This window comes from Lycium ferocissimum, chromosome 2 (genome assembly GCF_029784015.1).
Source record: "Lycium ferocissimum isolate CSIRO_LF1 chromosome 2, AGI_CSIRO_Lferr_CH_V1, whole genome shotgun sequence".
In the NCBI taxonomy this organism is placed as follows: domain Eukaryota; kingdom Viridiplantae; phylum Streptophyta; class Magnoliopsida; order Solanales; family Solanaceae; genus Lycium; species Lycium ferocissimum.
The window spans coordinates 62,569,809-62,589,616 of NC_081343.1; the positions used below are offsets into that span (position 1 = coordinate 62,569,809).

Consider the following 19,808-nt stretch of genomic DNA (forward strand, 5'->3'; position numbering starts at 1 on the left):
CCGTTTGGGTCCAGTGACAGGAATCAGACCCCTAATGGGGCGTTTTCATTTTTTTTTTTTTTTGGCCCAGCTTTGACTTCAAAAAGGAATAACTACATGATATAACAAACATATGGTGAGTATTTACATTTGTAGCTATAGCAGCAAATATTTGTGTATTAATATCATTTAGACCATCCCCTAAGTTCACACAATGGGGCGCGTTTTTTGTGGTCTTCATCTGGTTTTGCACATAATTTTTTTTTTGGCCGTTGGTTTGAATGCAATTCTTTTGTGGACAATGTTTTTGTTATTTTTTGTGTTTTCAAAGCTCGCCCCTAATTCGAAGGAGAAAGTTAGGTGTGTGGATTTTGCATTCATGCTACGGAAAGCTTTGACCGAACTTCTGCCCATCGCGCAATGGACCGAGAATAATCGTTCGTCGATATGTAAATACCAAAAAATATATTGTACTTGTTAATTTTTTGGTGTATCTATGTTGTATACAATATTTTTCGCCTGTATTTGTTGTATACACACCGGAAAATATGGCATATTTGTTAATTTTTTGGTGTATGAATGTTTTATACTATATTTTTTTGTTTGTATCGTTGTATACATATTGAAAAATATGATGTATTTTGTGTAGTTATTGGTGTATATGTATTCGTTTTTTTAATCGTTGTATTCATGAATACAATGACAATTTATGAATACGGATAGTTATTTTATGAATACAGCTTGGAAAAAAAAGTGTTGTATTCATGAATACAACTAAAAAAAATTAAACATGTGAGTCAACATTTGATTTCTTCTGAACGTAAATATTGAAACATTAGCTAGATGATTCGCTATTTATGTAAAATGCCCTTCAAAAAATTCGGTAGGCAAAGCTTTTGTTACCCATCGGGCATAAGTTGTGGTCATAAATTAATTTAGGCCAAACCCATTGGCGGCCACTCGTGGTCATCAAGTTTTTTCATTTAGACACCTCAAATACGCTTTGTTCCAATTAAACACTTGAGGTAGACCGCAATTGTTTCATTTAAACACTTTTTACACATTCAGCTAAATATGTGATGTGTGTGTAACCTACTCGCTAATGACGTGGCAAATTGACATATTAAAGTAGTACATGTGCCGTAAATATCCAAAATAATTATTAAAAAATAAACCATGAGGAAAACAATTATTTTAAACTATTTAGTTAATAAAAAATTAAAAAAAAAAATCCTATTTTCTAAACCCCATCCTCACCCACTCTTTGACTAGCCGACCACCATTAACGGAGACCATTTTCTAACGCAGGCCATTTGATCAAAGCTTCCATTTTTCCAATTGGGTCTCTCTCAATTTGATCAAAGATTGCATTTTTCCAATTGGGTTTTGCCCAATTTGATTAAAGAATCCATTTCGTGCAAATGGGTCATCAAAAATAGTGATGTTGAAGTTGGAGTCTTCATATTTTCATCACAATTTGTTAATCCAAAGTGACAAAACAGTGACTTTGATGGTTGCTTAAGATGATTTTAATTTCTAAAAAGGTGAATTAAATGTTTTTTTAACTGGATTTCTTTATATTTTCTTGAATATATTGATGTGTTTTTTTCAATATTTTGAATCCTTTACCCAATTGGGTCTTTTGTATGCAAAAAACGCCATGCTTTTCTCTGCCACACCCCCTGTTTTCGTTTTGCTTCTTTAAATCATGCTCAATCGGAAAAAATGAAATCCCATCAAAAATTATTTTAGACCTAAATTTATTTTATATATTTGTTGTTACAGATGGTTTAAAACGGTGGAGATTTGGTGGTTCTTGTGGTGGGTGAAAAGGGAAATGACGGAGAAGTGGTGGTTCCGGTGGTAGCAGCGAGAGAATAGATGAAGAGAAAGGGTGAAGAAAGTGGTAGGAGGGAGGAAGAAGATGAAGGAGAAAGAAAAAATTTTAAAAATAGAAAAAATGTTCTGTTTCAAGCTCCACAATAGGGTGAAATACACGGACTGTGCTACATCAGCAAAAAGCATTCAATAACATATTTTAACTCAAGTTCAGGTGTCTAGATGAAACAAGGGTTAATTGAGATGTTCAAGTGAAAAATACGGAAGACCATAGGTGACTATCGATGGGTTTGGCTATTAATTTAATGAACTTACTCAATTGATCACAAGTCATGCCTCATAGGCAAAAGTTATAACTTATGCCTATAAGACAGAAGTTCATGATATTTCAAGATAATGAATCTTGAATCTGCTCAATTGACCACAAGTTCAGTCTTATAAGCAAACGCTAGAACTTATGCATGATGGGCAACATTAGTTCTCCCCAACAAATTTTTTCAAGTTACTTTTAAAAATTTTGTAGCTAGGATAAAAATTCAAGAACGGACACTTTTGGGAACACCATTCGTTATTTCCTACTACACTAGCCATAATTAAAAGAGATTTTTGCAAAAGAAATTGCACAGTTTTCCCTTTAAATGGGCTGGTCTTTAAAATTAAATTTATAACTAGTGGGACATAAGTTATTTAAGAGCGAGGGGCATATTTATGAGATATTATGAAGGGAAAAGGACATATATGGCCGGTCGGCCATAAATAATCCCACCCTCTGGCCCAATTTTTCTCAAACCCAAAATGTAGCAATTAAATTAATCACATCCATTAGCCAAAACTTAAATAAGACAATTTTCAAATAAAAACCCAAACACAAAAATGTTTGATGCGATTTTTATATATAACATGTCATTTGTGTATAAAATGTGTATCAAACACTATCGTAATGTATAGAACTGATAAAATACGAATCACTAAGGTATGTATCATTTTTGTATATAATATGTATCATTTGTGTATATAATGTGTATCAGCACAGTGCAACTGCCCTGTAAAGAATAGAAAATTGTATCATTTTTGTATATAATATGTATCATTTTTGTATAGAAAGTGTATATATAATTCCTTAAACGATGTATATATAAACTGTATCAGCCTTGTATAAAAAGTGTACCATACTTATAAAAAATGTATTATAAACCGTATCATTGTGGTATATAATATGTATCACTATTGTATATGTTAAAAATAAATATCATATAATTATTGTATAATATGTGTATAATAAATGTATAACTAACGTATAATTTATATATAATAAATGTTTGATTAATTCTAAAGATATATATATAAAATGTATAATTCTTGTATATAAAGTGTATATATAATTCAACATATGTATATATGCTGTAGCAGCCTTTAGTGGCGACGTTTTTGTGGCGACAAGTCTTTTTTTTTTTTTTTTTTTAAGCGCTTGGGCTATTGGGCCGACCAGCCTTGGCATTATTTTGGGTCAACCAGCTATTTTTTGGCATTAATTTAAGGGCCAGGACACCTAGTGGGATTAAACCCAAACGATGGTTAAATGTGAATGGATTAGTTTGGTGATTACTACGTCATGTTCTTTTCCCTATTATGAACTTATGCCCCGCGAGAAAATTATTTGCACTGAGGAGCAAAAATTAAAGACCAGAACAAAATAAGGACAAAGTGCAAATGACCCTTTTTTACACCGTATAACTTGCCAGTCAAAACAATATCCGAAAAATGTATATTTTTGTACATTAATTAACACATTTTATATATAATTAGAGTATCTAGTATCTGTTATAAATATTATTTATTATTATGGATGTCTATCTTTAAGAGAAATATTAGGGTTAGTGACTTTGGGATCAAGTCACTTTTTCCCTATAAATATAGAGGTTCTTCTCCGTTGTAAATGAATCCCTAACAAGAGAAATAATATATCTTCTCTCTTTCTCTGTAATATTCTCATTCTTTATTATTTTATACGTTATCAAAGACGGTTCTAACCAACTGAGGAACTGGACAATATCGTAAACGAAATATTTGCTGACTTCTACAAATCGTTCCACAGGTATCTCGTGGCTCTTTGCCCAGTTATTTAATATGCGTAGATATATGTATTGCCAATTTAAAATCTAGCTATCAAGCTTACTGGATAACACCATAAAGTGATAAAGGATGCAAAAGCTAATTTCTGGCCAATGATTAAAAAGAAAAGAAAAGGAAATCTACTTAAATAGCATAAGCTTTTTCTGGTATACGCTTCCATGATTTTAGATGTAATTAAATTTGCTCCTTAAGAGCAGTATCGTCACTCGTCAGGACCCAAGTACTATTTTAATATTAATTTCATGATTTACGTTAACTGTTAGGGCACGATCACCGAAAGCGGTCATACTTGTATATCATATTGCCATGCCCTAGCCCAAATTCAAAATATAAAAGTAGATATTTTAACTAAAGAATATAATTTGTGTTAATACAAGATACAACAACCATATAATTATAATATATATAAAGAAAATTTTCATTCCACCTTTAATATTTTAACTTCCATTTGATGAAATTATTTAATTCAAATCAAATTTGGAACTGCAATTTGACATTATAACTTATGTATCCTAATCAAGTTATTTAGTTAAATAAATAATATACATAGTTAATGAACTTTTAAGACAAATAATAATTTTTATATGTCCTCTTCTTGTGATTAGGGGTTGAACATGGATATAAAAAATCTTTGGAGGAAGAATAGGCGCTCTATGTAATTATCTGGATTAATTGGGCTCAAATGCGGATATCGAGCACCAATCGAAATCAAAGAACGTAAAATGAGGTAGGAGGTTCATAGCTTTAAAAGAGATTTTTAAAAACAAAAACAAAAAAATTGACTTAAATAAATAAGATTAGGACCTGAAAGTAATTAATTAAAAAGTTTTAAAAAAATTTGAAAATTATTGTGAGGACTACAAAAATCCCCAGGTTCGATAGCTTTTGAAAAGTAGACTTTAAAAACAAAAAACAAAAAAATTGACTTAAATAAATAAGATTAAGACATAAAAGTAATTAATTAAAAGTTTTTAAAAATTTAAATTATTATGAGGACTACAAAAGTCCTCACATTTGCTCTTATATAATATAGTAATATCTATTGTAACCAGAAGTAATAATAATATTTATTCATATCTTTGGCATTAGAAATTATAATAATTTTTGTATCCCTGTTATGATTAATTTGTTTATGTCTATAATCATCAGAAGTGGTAATATATTTCATGTCTTCATCAATTACTAGAAGTGATAATATTTTTATATGCTTGTGATTACAATCAAGATATGTTAGAATACTCTATGTTATATGGATACTTTGATTTCTCTTCGAAGTAGCAACATCTTAAAAGAGAGCATTAATCTATCATAATTTGATATCTTTCGTAACACGTAGAGATAATTTTGTTTCATTCCTGAAGAATGAGAACTTTTGATAAATGTTAAAAATACAGATTCATTCCCTTAAGTGAATGTGATGATATTTAGTAAATATTATAAATATAGACATGTTCTTGGTTGTGAAAATATCATGTCTCACTTCCAAAAGAGGTAGAATAATTGAGTCAAAATAGTTTGAATTACTGAAATAGTAAACTTTTGAAAAATATACTCATGAAGTAAAACACTGAAATTTACTTCAAGTAGTAAACTTTGACATTTACTTTTGAAATAGTAAGGTTTGAACTTCAACTCCGGTTGGTAAGACTTTCTGAACTTTACTCATGAAGTAGTAAGGTTTTGATGACACCAAGGTGTCTATGTAATATTTGGTAGTACAAAATTAATGATCAAGGTTCAAAAGAGCCTAATTACGCGTCTACAAGATCATGACACCGCAAAGGTACAAACAATATCCGATTATGGAGAATAAATTAAAGGCTCTAAGGAACAGTGTATATCTATTATTTAACTCGTTCTAGATTGTAATATATGAAGTTGTTATGATCGAAACACAAGTTGTAGTAAACCCAAAGTTTACTAAAGTAAATGGCTATCATATTGAAACTATAAATGATGGGAGTATTAAATATTTTCAAAATCATGGTGGGTAAGCAATATGTACGTGAATGGTTACCCTCTTTATTCTCCAAATTGTACTACACAAATATAAGCATGATGAAATGACATGTCACGCAGAAACTGTAAGTTTATTGGTACAAAAAAAAAAATCATGTCATAGTAAACCGTAAGTTTATTAGAACTAAAGACATGGCATGGTAAACTTGAAGTTTACTAGTATAAATAAATTTTATTAGTCGGCATGAGCGGTTTGGCCATCCCGATTCAAATATGATGTGCAGATTGAGTATTTGACGTATATTGAAGAACAGAAGATTCTTCAAGAATTTATTTTTGTTTATTGTTCTCATGATAAGTTGATTATACTAGCTAATGTTGGGATTGAATTCCGTAAAATTCTGAAAAAATATAAAAGGTGAATATGGCCCTGTTCTCCTATTATGTGATGTTTTAAATAGATGCATCGAATAGATCTGGCCACACGTGCGTATTGTCAACTACGCTTTGACATATGCAAAGTTACTTCCTCAAAATAATTGAGTTGAGGGCACAATTTTCAGATTATGTAATCAAGATAATTCATCTTGTTAATGCTGGTTTATATCCAAGCTGATTTGGCATTGAATGCCTCCGATAAATAGCTAAACCATTATTTCTGAGAACAAAGCTTCATGTGCTAGTCTGAGATATGATATATTGTATACAACATCACTTGTATGCTTGTATGCTTCAGACCAATAAATTATGATAAATTCTCCCTTCACAATTGGTTCAGGGTTAGGAACTAGATATTTCCATCTAACAGTTTTTTATGTGTGGTATATGATTAATTAATCTACCGTGATGAACAAAGATGGATTCCCCTAAAGAAGATGAGATATATGTTAGTTTTTCTAACATAAGGGGGAGAGAATAAGCAGCTGAGGAATATGTTATGAATTATCATTACCCAAAATTAATTTCTAGTTTCAGCTGCAAAATGCTCCTATTAAATTCATGTCCCTGAAGGATAGAGTCTACAACATGCATGAAGTATGGTAGACTAATCGGTTTCAAACGCAATAATCATTGAAAAGAAAGATGAGCAAATGATCATCATAAGGAGGCAATGTGCTCTTGAAGAGCCTACGACATAACACTTTATGAAACCTCATGAGAGGTTTAGGTACCTAAAAATAATAGAAGTGATGAGATCTCAATAAGTTATGTCACATTGCGAACCGATACAAATGATATATCGTCGACGATATCTTTGGTACAATATAGCGCAATATTGTAAAAAGATTGTGAGGATCTAAATTCTACGTCTATTAAAGCATGCTAACGTAGAAATTATTATCAAGGGAAATGATGAATCTTGGTAATCGTAAAGCTTATTGACCTATTGTCCAGGTTTTTAAGATGTCACATAATTTAAATAGAAATAGATGTTATCACAGCCTATATGAATTACTTGACAAAATTATATGAAAATTCCTGAAGAATTTTGAATGCCTGAAGCATATACAAGTTCTAGAAGTTTTGTTCACTATTCGTATATGAATTAAATCAAGCAAGGTGAATGTGATTTAATCACCTTAATGAATATTTAATGACTATGGTCTATTTATCCCACGTCTTTGTGAAAATCAAAATATATTATATTGTTTGTGCAAGTTGATGACTTGAGAATTATTCAAAACTCTTCAACAGTTCTTAAAAGCAAGATATTATCCATTAAAAAAGAAGTTGAAATAAACTTGTTAATTTTTTCGTCGTGAAGTGCCGTATCTTTATGCAATTGATTCCTTTATATGTTTCATATGACTATGAGAGATTACGGCCATACGATGTTGTTGCTACGACAACAAATCATATAAAAGATAACATCCGATTATAAAAGCAAGCCGAAATGCACTTGGAGTGATTTCAACAATATTATATACCGATGCAACTCTATCCAAAGACTCAAGATTTAACAACATACATAGCCTAACTAAAGAGTGGATTCATAAAAGACAAAGCTTATTTCACCAAAGTTGTTCTTCACACACGAGATCCGGGGTGAAGAATGCAGATATCAACATGCAACAAATTCATTCAAGTGATAATATGACTGATTTGTTCACCAAGTCTCTATCAACTGCAACTTTCGAGAAGATGGTTCACAAGATTGGAATGCGAAGATTCAAGTTTTGGATTGATGTTCTCATCAGGGGGAGTTAATACGCGTTGTACTTCTTTTAAGATTTCCAAGGTTTGTCCATTGGGTTTTTCCTTGTAAGGTTATAATGAGGCAACTAAAATGGCGTATTATTAGAAATGTGACTCTTTTTTCCTTCACTTAATTTTTTCCACCTGCTTTTTTTTTTAAGAAGTTTTTAACGAGTATACATTATCTATCAAATAGACATTGAGAGTGTTATAAATATTATTTATTATGGATATATCTTTAAGAGAGAAATATTAGGGTTTTCAGATCTTTAACTTTTTTCCTATAAATATAGAGGTTCTTCTCCGTCGTAGAATGAATCCCCAACAAGAAATAAGATATCTCCTTCTTTTCTTCTTCTTTTAATATTCTTTTTGTTGCTTTATTATTTTATAACAGTATCTGAATATTTACTTAACTGTTATAATTATTTTTGGCGAACAGCCAAACGTATAATTTGCCCAAAAAAAATAATATATATATATATAGACACATAGCAGGCAGAAACGTGACTAACTGAATCAGCAATAATATACAGTACTAAAAGAGCGACAACTGGACTCATGAACGGTTAACAGCACACACTAGTTGAAGATTGCCGAACACCCATACCATGTGAAGACATCGACATCGGAAAACAACAGTGTCAGAGTCTCTCTACACTCACTACGTTTTACTCCTTACTTTATCTAATATATTTACATTTAAAATTGTATCAATTAAAAGGAACTCTGTTCCCATCACAATTCCCATGCGCACACAATTTGAATTTGAGGGATATATAGATGTTGCACGTTTAACATTCAACCTTTTTTCCCTCTGCGCGACGGATAAGCTTTTAATCAAATTCGATTTGGTAATGTACTAATGTGTGCTCCTGCTTTGACCGGTAAATTCAAAAGAGAATAAAAATGATGGAAAGATTAAGGCCAACCAATAGTCGAATGTCTCATTTTCTTTTCGTACTTTAATCAGTTTAATGTCCTAACCACGTTTTGTTTTTTCCCCATTTATTATTGGTAGAACTACCTAACATTGCAAGTGGGCCATTGTCGCAGTTAGCAATTAGATTATTTAATATAAGTAATGTTTGATTGTATTGTCGTTGATGTAAAACTTTGCCATTTTTGTTTCAAACAACTGAAAACAAAATGCCAAATGAATATCCTGTTATTATTTGAGGTGGCTGTCCTGTTTATTTGTCTAAGTTGTTTGGCTTTCCGTTAAATTAAATGCCTTCGACTAACCCTTTTTTTTTTTTTTCCTATTAGAGTTAGTGACGGCTATTAATATACTCCTATTAATCATGTGAGAAAAATATCTTTTGCTCCCCAAGATTTCTCAATATATTAGTTTTTCAATTTAAGTCTTCATGTGCATCAACTAGTCCAAATAAGTGTGCCTTACAACTTCATTTTACACACGAGGGCACGAAAATCAACATAACAAATCACCAGATTCGATTTCATAACATTGCATTACTATTTATTGATAATATCTTGATACTATCTGCATAGAGGCGGGTCTAGGATTTGAAGTTTGGGGGTTTCCACCCATCTCAAGTTAAAAAATAAAAAAATTGATACATGGTGGCCAAGGGGATTCGAACCCTTAACCAAGAGGAACAAAGCTTAAAAAATTATTATTTTACCACTAAAGTAATAGCACACTTTGTTAATGGGTTCCCAATTCGTATTTGTTATATATATATTAGATTTTTCAATACAAATACTGTAAACGCGCAAAATGCATTTGAGGTTCCGAGAACCCCATATAGCACACTAAATCGTCCCTGTTTGCATGTTACGTTTAAATAGTGATTTGCTTAAACGAATGCGACACATGATTTAACATTTAATCAATCAATCATAGAGATGATAAGAGTCCGGAGCCTAAAGGGTATAAAAATACACGGTATTTACCAAAAGGGGGTGCCCAAAATTTATATATTAAAAGGGGTATATCGTGGGCTGATCCACGATATACCCCAAAATTTTTTTTTCACCTGACACCAAGTCAACGAAAAATTTAAAAAAAAAAAAAATTTAATTGTATAACGTGGACTGATCCACGTTATACCATATAAATTGTAAAACGTGGACTGATCCACGTTTTACCTCTAAAGTTTTTTTTTTTTTTTTTTGCGAGCACTAAAAAAAAATTTAGTAAACTTTTTTTTTTTTTGTAACACTTAGTGTGTTTTTTCATACTTTGACCAATGATTAATCGTGTGTGAAGACTCGAAACGTCAATATTTTATATAGAACTTGATATTTTTTTCATGCGTACAATAATGTAGGCTAATACATCAAGCAAAGGATACGTAGACGTTCGGATAGTCATTTTAGGGGTTGAAAAGGTGCGAAATAAGTTTTGTTTAAGGTTTAAGTGTTTTGTTTTTTAAGATTTTGATTTAAGCGTGTTATTTTTTAATCACGATAAAACATTATTTTGAATATAAATATAATTCTAAAAAATATAGAGAGAAAAACTAGTTGTAAAGTGGTCAAACTTTAGATGGTCATAACTTTGCGCTCGGACGTCCGTTTTACGCGTTTTTTTTTTTAACTTGCGTATTTTTTCGAGATCTATGCGGACAAACGGCCGTAAGGCGGTTTGGCCGAGCCGATTTTTAAAAAAACGCCTTTTATCCCATTCAATTTCGATTTTCCCCTAAATTGGCGTGAAATTTTCAGTTTTATTTACTTATAAGATGATGATACGCAATAGATTTCAACGTAAAAATCCCAGGGTAATGTAGCTGTGAATGTCAATTTCACTTCTGCTGTTTCAATTTTTGAAAATAAAGTTGACTAATTTTCTCGACATATAAAGTTGACTAAAATAACCTTACGCCAAACACTAAGTTTTTTCAAACAAAACTTACTTCGGACCTTTTCAACCCCTAAAATGACGATCCGAACGTCTACGTATCCTTGATGTATTGAGCCTACATTATTGTATATAAAAAATATCGTGTTCTATATAAAATATTGACGTTTCGAGTCTTCACACACGATTAATCATTGGTCAAAGTATTAAAAAACACACTAAGTGTTACAAAAAAAAAAAAAGTTTACTAAATTATTTTTTTTAGTGCTCGCAAAAAAAAAAAAAAAAAAACTTTAGAGGTAAAACGTGGACTGATCCACGTTTTACAATTTATATTGTATAACGTGGATCAGTCCACGTTATACAATTAAATTTTTTTTTTTTTTAATTTTTCGTTGACTTGGTGTCGGTGAAATTTTTTTTTGGGGTATATCGTGGATCGCCCACGATATACCCCTTTGGTATATAAATTTTTAAAGACCCCTTTTGGAATATCGTGTATTTTTATACCCTTTTTGCGCTCCTGGATTCTCGAGAGATGATAATGAACCAAGAAGAGACCGAGTAGAATTGGCCAAACCTTCGTAAGGTAACATTTATTTAAGCCTAGGGTAACAAGGGGTCAGACTTCAAAATTAATTAATGTGATGCATCAGTTGCTACAAGTGGCAAGTCAGTCCAACACAAGTTTGAATGGAAGAAATTCTTTAATATTCATTGTTCCAGTTTATGCCGTTCAAGTAAGATGAACATAATTATTACGTACTCATAGTCTTTCCATTAATTCTAAAATATTTTTTAAAGGTTTGACACACCTATTTAAAAAAGTCATTTAATAGTATTAACGTTGAACTTGAACATACAAAAAAGAATTGGTCAGTTATCAAATGATTTCAAGTTAAAATCAAAGTTAGTTGAGTTGGATGAATAATCAAAAACTAATGATACTGAGTGATTTTCAGCCGCTCAATGGTCAAATAACAATAACAACCATATACATATGTTAACGTGCATTCAAAATAAGATTCTAACAAATTAAAACTTTTGTAATTCTTTAACTATCAACGTAGATCGGAAAATTCATTTTGGGGAAAGTGCTTTAGGGTAAATCCGGCAAGACATATTTAATAAAGAAAATAAAATAAAATGTGAAAAATAAGTGGGGCGAGACGAGACATTGGACCGTAGAACAAATTCTCGACAGCGAAGGATAACTTATCCTACCCTATTTTGTCGAGTCCGGAACTTTTAACTCCAAAAAAAAAAAAAAAAAAAAAAAAAAAGCGACAGTGAAAAGGACCAAACTGTAACTTTTTTGAGTTTTTTTTCACGCATGATTCGTCGTGCTTCGAAACAGTGTGGTGTTTTTTTTCTTTTCTTTTTTTAAGTTATCAAAATCACGTTTTTTCCATACTTTGGGCAAATATTAGTCATGTTTCAAAACCCTGAAATATCAATAAGTTATATAGAACTTAATATATTTTTTTGCGTACAATAACGTCGGCTCATACATCAAGTATAACTAAACGTTTGGATCGTCGTTTTAGGGGTTTTAAAGTGCCCCGAAGTAATTTTTGTTTGCTTGGAAACTTGTCATCTTTGTTCTTTGAAAATCAAACTCAAAATTAAGCTTTTTTCCGTATTTTAACCGAAGATTAGTCATGTTTTAAAACACCGGAATATAAATATTTTATATAGAACTTCATATTTTTTTTAGCGAAAAATAATGTCGGCTCATTACATCAAGTATACATATATGTTTGGATCATTGTTTTAGGGGTTGTAAAGTACCTCGAAGTAAGTTTGGAAACTTGATATCTTCAAGTTTTTTTTTTTCGTACTTTGACCGAAGATTAGTCACGTTTTAAAACGTCGGAATATAAATATTTTATATAGTACTTAATATTTTTTTTAGCGTACAATAATATCGGCTCACTACATCAGGTATACATATGCCTCTTCACTCACGTAAATAAAAAATAAGGACATGAGCATAGGTAGAAAACTAGTTGTGAATTGTTGAAACTTTAAATGGTCATAACTTTGCGCTCGGATGTCCGATTTACGCGATTTTTTTTTTTACCCAGGGTATTTTTTCGAGATCTACGCGGACAAACAGCCACAAGGAGGTTTGGCCGAGCCGATTTTCCAAAAAAATGCCCGTTATCCCATCAATTTGAATTTTGCCCCAAATTTGTGCAAAAATTTCATTCTTCTCTAGTAAAAATCTAATGATAAAAAATCTATTTCGAGATGCTAATCCCGCGGTAATGATGTTTTGAATGTCAATTTCGAGGTTCAAAATTCAATTTATGAAAACGAGTTAGATACCATTAGTGAACAATATAAAAAATAAAAAGTGTCTACTTTGTAACATTCACCAATTTGGCTTGGTGGTTTAGCCTCTTTTTTTTACTCACTTCTTTTTTATGCCAACAACATGGGATCAAACCTTGGTGGGAGCACTGAATGAGATATATTATACATTGGTTGAACCTCTCGTACTGGATGAATTATTTTTTTAATATAATATTTTTATTTATTTCAAAACACTTAAATCAAAACCCTATAAAATATGACACTTAGATCTAAAGATGACAAGTTTCCAAGCAAACAAAACTTACTTCGGGGCACTTTACAACCCCTAAAATGACGATCCAAACGTTTAGGTATACTTGATGTAATATGCCGACGTTATTGTACGCAAAAAAAAATATTAAGTTCGATATAACATATTTATATTCGGGGTTTTGAAACATGAGTAATCTTTGCCCAAAGTATGAAAAAAACATGATTTTGATAGCTTAAAAAAAGAAAAGAAAAAAAATTTCGTTTCACGTTACGTAACTAAATGGTAAAAGCCTACTTTTTTTTTTTTTTTTAATGGGTTAGTTTGGTTCCAAATTTTTTTTTTGGTTAAAAAAGTTCCGGACCCCTATTTTGTCCCGTTTGCCATCCCATCCCTAAATCATAGTCGTTTGGTAGACGGTATAAAGTGGATATTCAATACTAATTTTGTATCATGTTTGATAGAAGGTATAACTTTATCCCATCTTTTACCAAATAAAATATAAAATGAAGCCCAAACTTAAAGATGAGATATCCACCTTATCCCATTAACCTTGAGATTTTTTTTTATCCCACCTTCTAGATGGAATAAATTAGTCCTAGAATTATAATCTCGGTATAATTTAATCCGTGTACCAAACGACCCCTAATGGTACAATTTAATCCAAAAATCAGTTTATATCTCTGGTTATGATTATTAAATAAATCATGCGACCTCAAAGTAATTTGATATACATTTTGATCCAACCTTATTTCCCTTCTTTTTTTTCATTTTTTCTAATTAGTGGGAGATCATCAGACCCTTATTTCTCTTTTGTTTTTCGGATTATATACCCGACGAAATACAATTACTATCATAAGGATCTCTCAAACCATAAACAGTCTGTAGCTGAAGGACGGACGATCTTTTATTACTTCTAGTAGAATCTTTTGTCAATATTAGCTCATTATACAACACATGGGACAGTCCAAAATGGAATCTATTTCATTAAAATAAGTACCGCACACATTCCAACACCCTTATCTCCCTAGAGCCACTTGTTTTCTCCATCACACTCCTCACTCCATACGTAGTGCCTTCATCTCTATCACCGTCGGAATCTGGTAAAGCCCGACCCGGCCCTTTTGTCCTTTTTTCCGAGGGATATGGAGGATTACTTGAAACTGTTTGTGGAGGAAACATCGTTTTACAATAGGGTGGTATTGGGTACATTGTTGCCTGAATCATGGTGGGGAACACTACCTCACATGGTACAAGGATGGCTTCGTAACTACATTGGTGGTGTTCTACTTTACTTCATCTCTGGTTTCCTCTGGTGCTTTTACATCTATCACTTGAACCGCAATGTTTATATTCCCAAAGGTCTCCCCTCTGTTTATGTGCTTTCTTTCCATTAATAGAAATGTATATGTTAATTGAATCGTGTTTGCCTTTTTACCAAATTTTTTTAACCTGCTGTCTAAATATTTATTCTTTACATTTGAGTATTTGGCGTTTTTGGGTGTTGCAGACTTATACTCAAAGTATTAACTTGTAAAGAGTAAGAAAATCCACGCATGCATTCACATTTCATTGTGTATATGTTCATCAATTAATTAAAAACTTGAAAAACAATTACTAGAATTTTCTGTTTATCAACTTTTTTTGTGTAGAAGGAGAAAAAAAAAGGAAGTTTATTAGAACTTGCTAAGTATGGGAAACAAACATATGCAAATAGAAGATCCTTTTAAGGTGAAGATTTTGCTTTGATGACTATGGATCTGAACTAAATCGCATTGATAGCTATTCATGATTTCAGAGCGGATCTCCATATTTTATTTTGGTGTCCGGGCCAGCTTGTGCGCACCTCCACAATTATCTCAAGTTAATATTAGTGTTATAGAATTTTATAAGCTGATCTTAGATTTGATTTAAGACTTCTTCGTTGGAACAGTTTACATAGATTAATTAATGGTCCTTTTTGTTCTAAATATGTATGCCAATTTCTCAATTTAAGCAGCAGATCCATTTTTTTATATAAAGATAACGTTGAATCTAGATTCATATTTTCTCCTGTGATGTTCGTTTGGTGAAAAGGAGAAACTATGGACTCATGAACATTTTGATTGCAGATGCCATCCCTTCAAACAACGCAATGCTCTTGCAAATATCAGTTGCCATGAAAGCTATGCCATGGTACTGTGCCTTTCCATCACTTTCTGAGTACATGATTGAAAATGGATGGACAAAATGTTTTGCAAGAATAAGTGATGTTGGATGGCATTCCTACGTCATCTATGCCGCTGTTTATCTTGTAATAGTGGAGTTTGGGATCTATTGGATGCACAGGTTGTTGCATGACATAAAACCTCTGTACAAATATCTGCACGCTACGCATCATATTTACAACAAGCAAAACACACTTTCCCCGTTTGCTGGTAAGCTCTCAAGTCTAGTCATCTCGAATTTTGGCTTATTTATGATAACAACTTCTAGCTGGCGGAGCAGTTGGGTTTCTCTGTGATACTCTATTGATAATTTGTTGAACTAATGCTGCATTTCCTGTATGATGGCTACAATGTTGAGAAGCCAGCCATAAGGACAGCGATTTAATGTGTAAATTTTAACATCCTAGTCTTGCGTCATGCACCCTTTTCTTTCTTGGTCAGAGGGGTTGACTTAAATATTTGGTTAGACTCATTTTACCAGGACTACGATGAGTGCCTGACGAGTAATACTTAAAATGAAATTAAGACTACTGGAATTTCATCTCTTACCTTTTGATTGTTTCTGTATGTGATATCCAGCTTACTTGAAAAGTGTGGAGTTGGGTTTGGTAAAAAAAAGTACTGTACTATTATTTTCTCCTTTCGTCGGAAACTAGAAATCATGATAGGATTGAGGAAAGAAAAATATTCAAGCAAATTTCTCAAAATGTGGACATTTGGAAAAATGGCCAAAAGGTATTTCCTATGTTTCCACCACAAAGAGAAAAAAATCTGTATTACAACTAATGAGATCGTCCCTTCGAATCACATCCACAATATGCATTCATGTTCAGCTCCACTATTAAATCTCCTCTCTCTGCAGAACAGCCTCTAATCCCGCGCAGCATAACCTCTCCCTATCTTCTTTTCCCTACTTTTTCATCCAAAAAGGGTAAAAGAGGACCTCCCTATCTTATCTTATTTCTTCTCACATGTACAGCCACTTGTCTACATCAAAATCTGCTTCAGTCTCTTTCTTGTATAAATACATGGTTCCAAATACATCCACTTTGTTTTTCTTTTTACAGGTGAAAAAAGCTAGTATTCTTTTCATTCCTTTAGGTAAAAAAATATAAAGATATAGTATACCGAAAAGTCAGCATAGGTTTTTGGGGAAAACTCTCTTTGTTCTTCCGAACAAGTTTTCGACAAGAGTCCCCACAAAAACTAAAGGGTTCTAAGTTTTCATTTCGCTTTCTGGCCTAGATTTTCCTTCCTCCCGTCTAAAGAGTTTCAGAATCTAGGTGCACAGTCCTGGAAGTCAAATATTATATAAATGCTTTTGAAACAATATTTTTTGCTTACTTATCAAACACCAAAAAATAAGAAAGTAAATCACTTATTCCAAGGAAACATTGTCCTTCATTCCAAACACATCCTAAGTTTAAGTTTAGGCTGTTTTTCTTTTGTAACCATGCTATTATCTCTGACATTCTGAACTTTCTATATACACCTCAACTCCTTGCAATGCATATCCGTTCTAGGAAATTGGTTGGTAAATCATCACAATATTGCTAACTAATTCACGTTGTCCAGTTAATCTATGATTCGTTATGTGTCACTTCTGTGTTGAAATTTTCTGATACTCTTTCAAGCTAATTTGACCTCCAAGAGTCAGAGCTTCTTTTATGGTTTATCTGGCCATAGTCATGGTTCTTTTTTGAGAGCTTCATAATGATCAACATGTGCTGCTAATCAGGATTGGCATTCCACCCATTGGATGGAATACTGCAGGCAGTGCCACACGTTGTAGCTCTATTCCTGGTGCCAATGCATTTCACTACACACATAGCACTCATATTCCTGGAAGCCTTATGGACTGCTAATATTCATGACTGCATACATGGGAAGGTGTGGCCTGTAATGGGTGCCGGCTATCATACCATTCACCATACGACATACCGCCATAATTATGGTCATTACACAATATGGATGGATTGGATGTTTGGGACTCTTCGTGATCCCGTTGAAGAGGATGCCAAGAAAATGTAATGTGCATGATTTGTACTCAAGGATGTTCCTTGTTGTTCATTGTCCTAGTTGTTGGGTAACCTGTGGGATTGTAGAATTTGTCTCATGTGTTCCATCGTTGGTGGATGTAAATTTTTCAGTTGTAGTTTAAGTTGTAGACTGATTATGTTTTCTTATGTCTTTTCTTCCCTTATATTTAACAAAGGGCCCTTTAACAAATAATAAAATCTGCGGGGAAGAAAATTTCAGTCGCAATTTATGCCATAGCTCTTGATGGCGTGTTCGTTGTACTGATGACTTGCTATGATTTCTGCAAACACTTTGGGAGCACAGAAGAATAACTTTTAGTTATATATTTGTACAGATGAGCTAGCATTTGGTTTGGTTGTCAAATAACTGACCTATTTTTAGTCGTTCAACTGATACATAATCAACGAAGCCAGACAGGATTGAAAGTCAATTGGCATTGTTACCACGTAATTACCGAAATCACAAAATTATAGTTATATAAATATAAAAGGTAATTAGCTAAGAAATGCTAAATGATTCACAGGTACATAACGTTGTCACAATGTTATGTTGGGCAAATATCCAATTTATTGTATGAACTAAAATCTATGTAGCAAATATACTGATTTCTGGTTTCTGGTTGGTGACTCTGCTTGAATGTAATTTTTTTTTTTTTTTTGATTGAGAATTTACTGGAAACATTATCTACTAATTTAGTATGTGCTTGAGACATTATGAGAAGAATATATCAGTCATTTTACAAACATCTTATAGTTGAAATTTTTAGAATATTAACAGCCAACTTAGATAAGAAAGACGAACAATGTAAAAGAGATTCCGACACTATTTTAAGACCAACTCTTCTAAACTTTGCTTGAATTTGTGAGAAATGTTAGTAAACTATAGTTTGCATCTATCAAACATAAGTACGTGACAATGTAATCTCTTTAGGATTATATTAGAAGCACAATGATATTTGGTCGTTTATTTCGGTCATCAAAATTTGTCTAATTATTCAAATAAATAAATTTTTATCCAACTTTACATGACGATATTTGATTAAATCAATCCTAATATATAAGTTGATCTTTAGATCATATTGATATTAGTAGTAATGGTCAAAAAATAATTAAAATTAAAAAAAAAACAGCATTTCAAAGTTGAAAAATGGAAAAATTAAGTTGAATTCACAAAAATTATAAAAATAATATAAAATAATGGAGTATCAGTACTTTCAAAGTGTAAAGAAAGTGTCAAATGTGTGGAGAAAAAAATATGAAGTTGCAATTTTATTAATATTTAGTTGCAATTTTATTTGACATCGACATCAAAAATAAAAATAAGAAACTCCAGAAAAGGACATAAATGGTCCCAAACTATGAGAGTAGGTTTAAAATAGTCCCTTAACTATGCACTTAACAATTTTGGTCCTTTAAGTTTGCCACAAGTTAACAAAAACTGTCCCTTAATTATGAGGGTTGATTAAAAATAATCCCTTAAGTATACGCTTCACAGTTTTGGCCCTTTCAGTTAGTCAAAAGTTAACACTTTTAGTCTTCGATAAAATATTCATCGAACTCTGTTTGTTAGATTTGACGAGAACTATAAAAAAAAAAAAAAAAAAATTTAGCAAGAACTCACATTTAGAGGTACACATCACTAATGAAAAGACCAAATACCTCGGGACAAAACCAACAGATGTTAGTCCGTTATAGGGAAAAACCAAGGAAAAAACCAACAGACTTGATAGCGTCAGAAAATAGTGTCTTGGAACACAAAGACCGACGGACTCTGTTGATTAAAACTGAGGGAGTCCATCAGCTAAGTAAAATACACCAGACTTAAGAAATAAATTAGAAATAATAGAAACTACAAAAGTCGTCACTACTAAAAACAAGTGAAAAAACGATGGACGGAAATCGATGGATAAAATCGAGGGACACTATTTTTTAATTTTCTTTTAATTTTAATTGTTTTCTTACGAAAACCAACGAACGCCCGTCGGTTATTTTCGAGGAAAAATGCGTGGATTTTTTTTCTTAAAAAAAAATCATTACAATGGAAGTATTTATTTTTA

The 19,808-nt window shown here is 32.0% G+C and overlaps 1 protein-coding gene across 1 annotated transcript; it reads left to right on the forward strand.

Moving 5' to 3' along the window:
- Window positions 1–14,407: 14,407 nt before the first annotated feature.
- LOC132046656 (delta(7)-sterol-C5(6)-desaturase) lies at window positions 14,408–17,977 on the forward strand. Its single transcript, XM_059437354.1, has 3 exons — window positions 14,408–14,867; window positions 15,617–15,922; window positions 17,451–17,977. The coding sequence occupies exons 1-3, from the start codon at window positions 14,651–14,653 to the stop codon at window positions 17,741–17,743; spliced, it is 816 nt and encodes a 271-aa protein (XP_059293337.1). The 5' UTR covers window positions 14,408–14,650; the 3' UTR covers window positions 17,744–17,977.
- The last annotated feature ends 1,831 nt before the right edge of the window (window positions 17,978–19,808 follow it).

Bases quoted from the DNA above. Each gene is read 5' to 3' on its own strand.
- LOC132046656 (XM_059437354.1), top strand. From the start codon at position 14,651: ATGGAGGATTACTTGAAACTGTTTGTGGAGGAAACATCGTTTTACAAT. The intron at 14,868-15,616 runs GTCTCCCCTCTG...TTTTGATTGCAG, and splicing joins CAATGTTTATATTCCCAAAG to ATGCCATCCCTTCAAACAAC. The intron at 15,923-17,450 runs GTAAGCTCTCAA...GCTGCTAATCAG, and splicing joins CACACTTTCCCCGTTTGCTG to GATTGGCATTCCACCCATTG.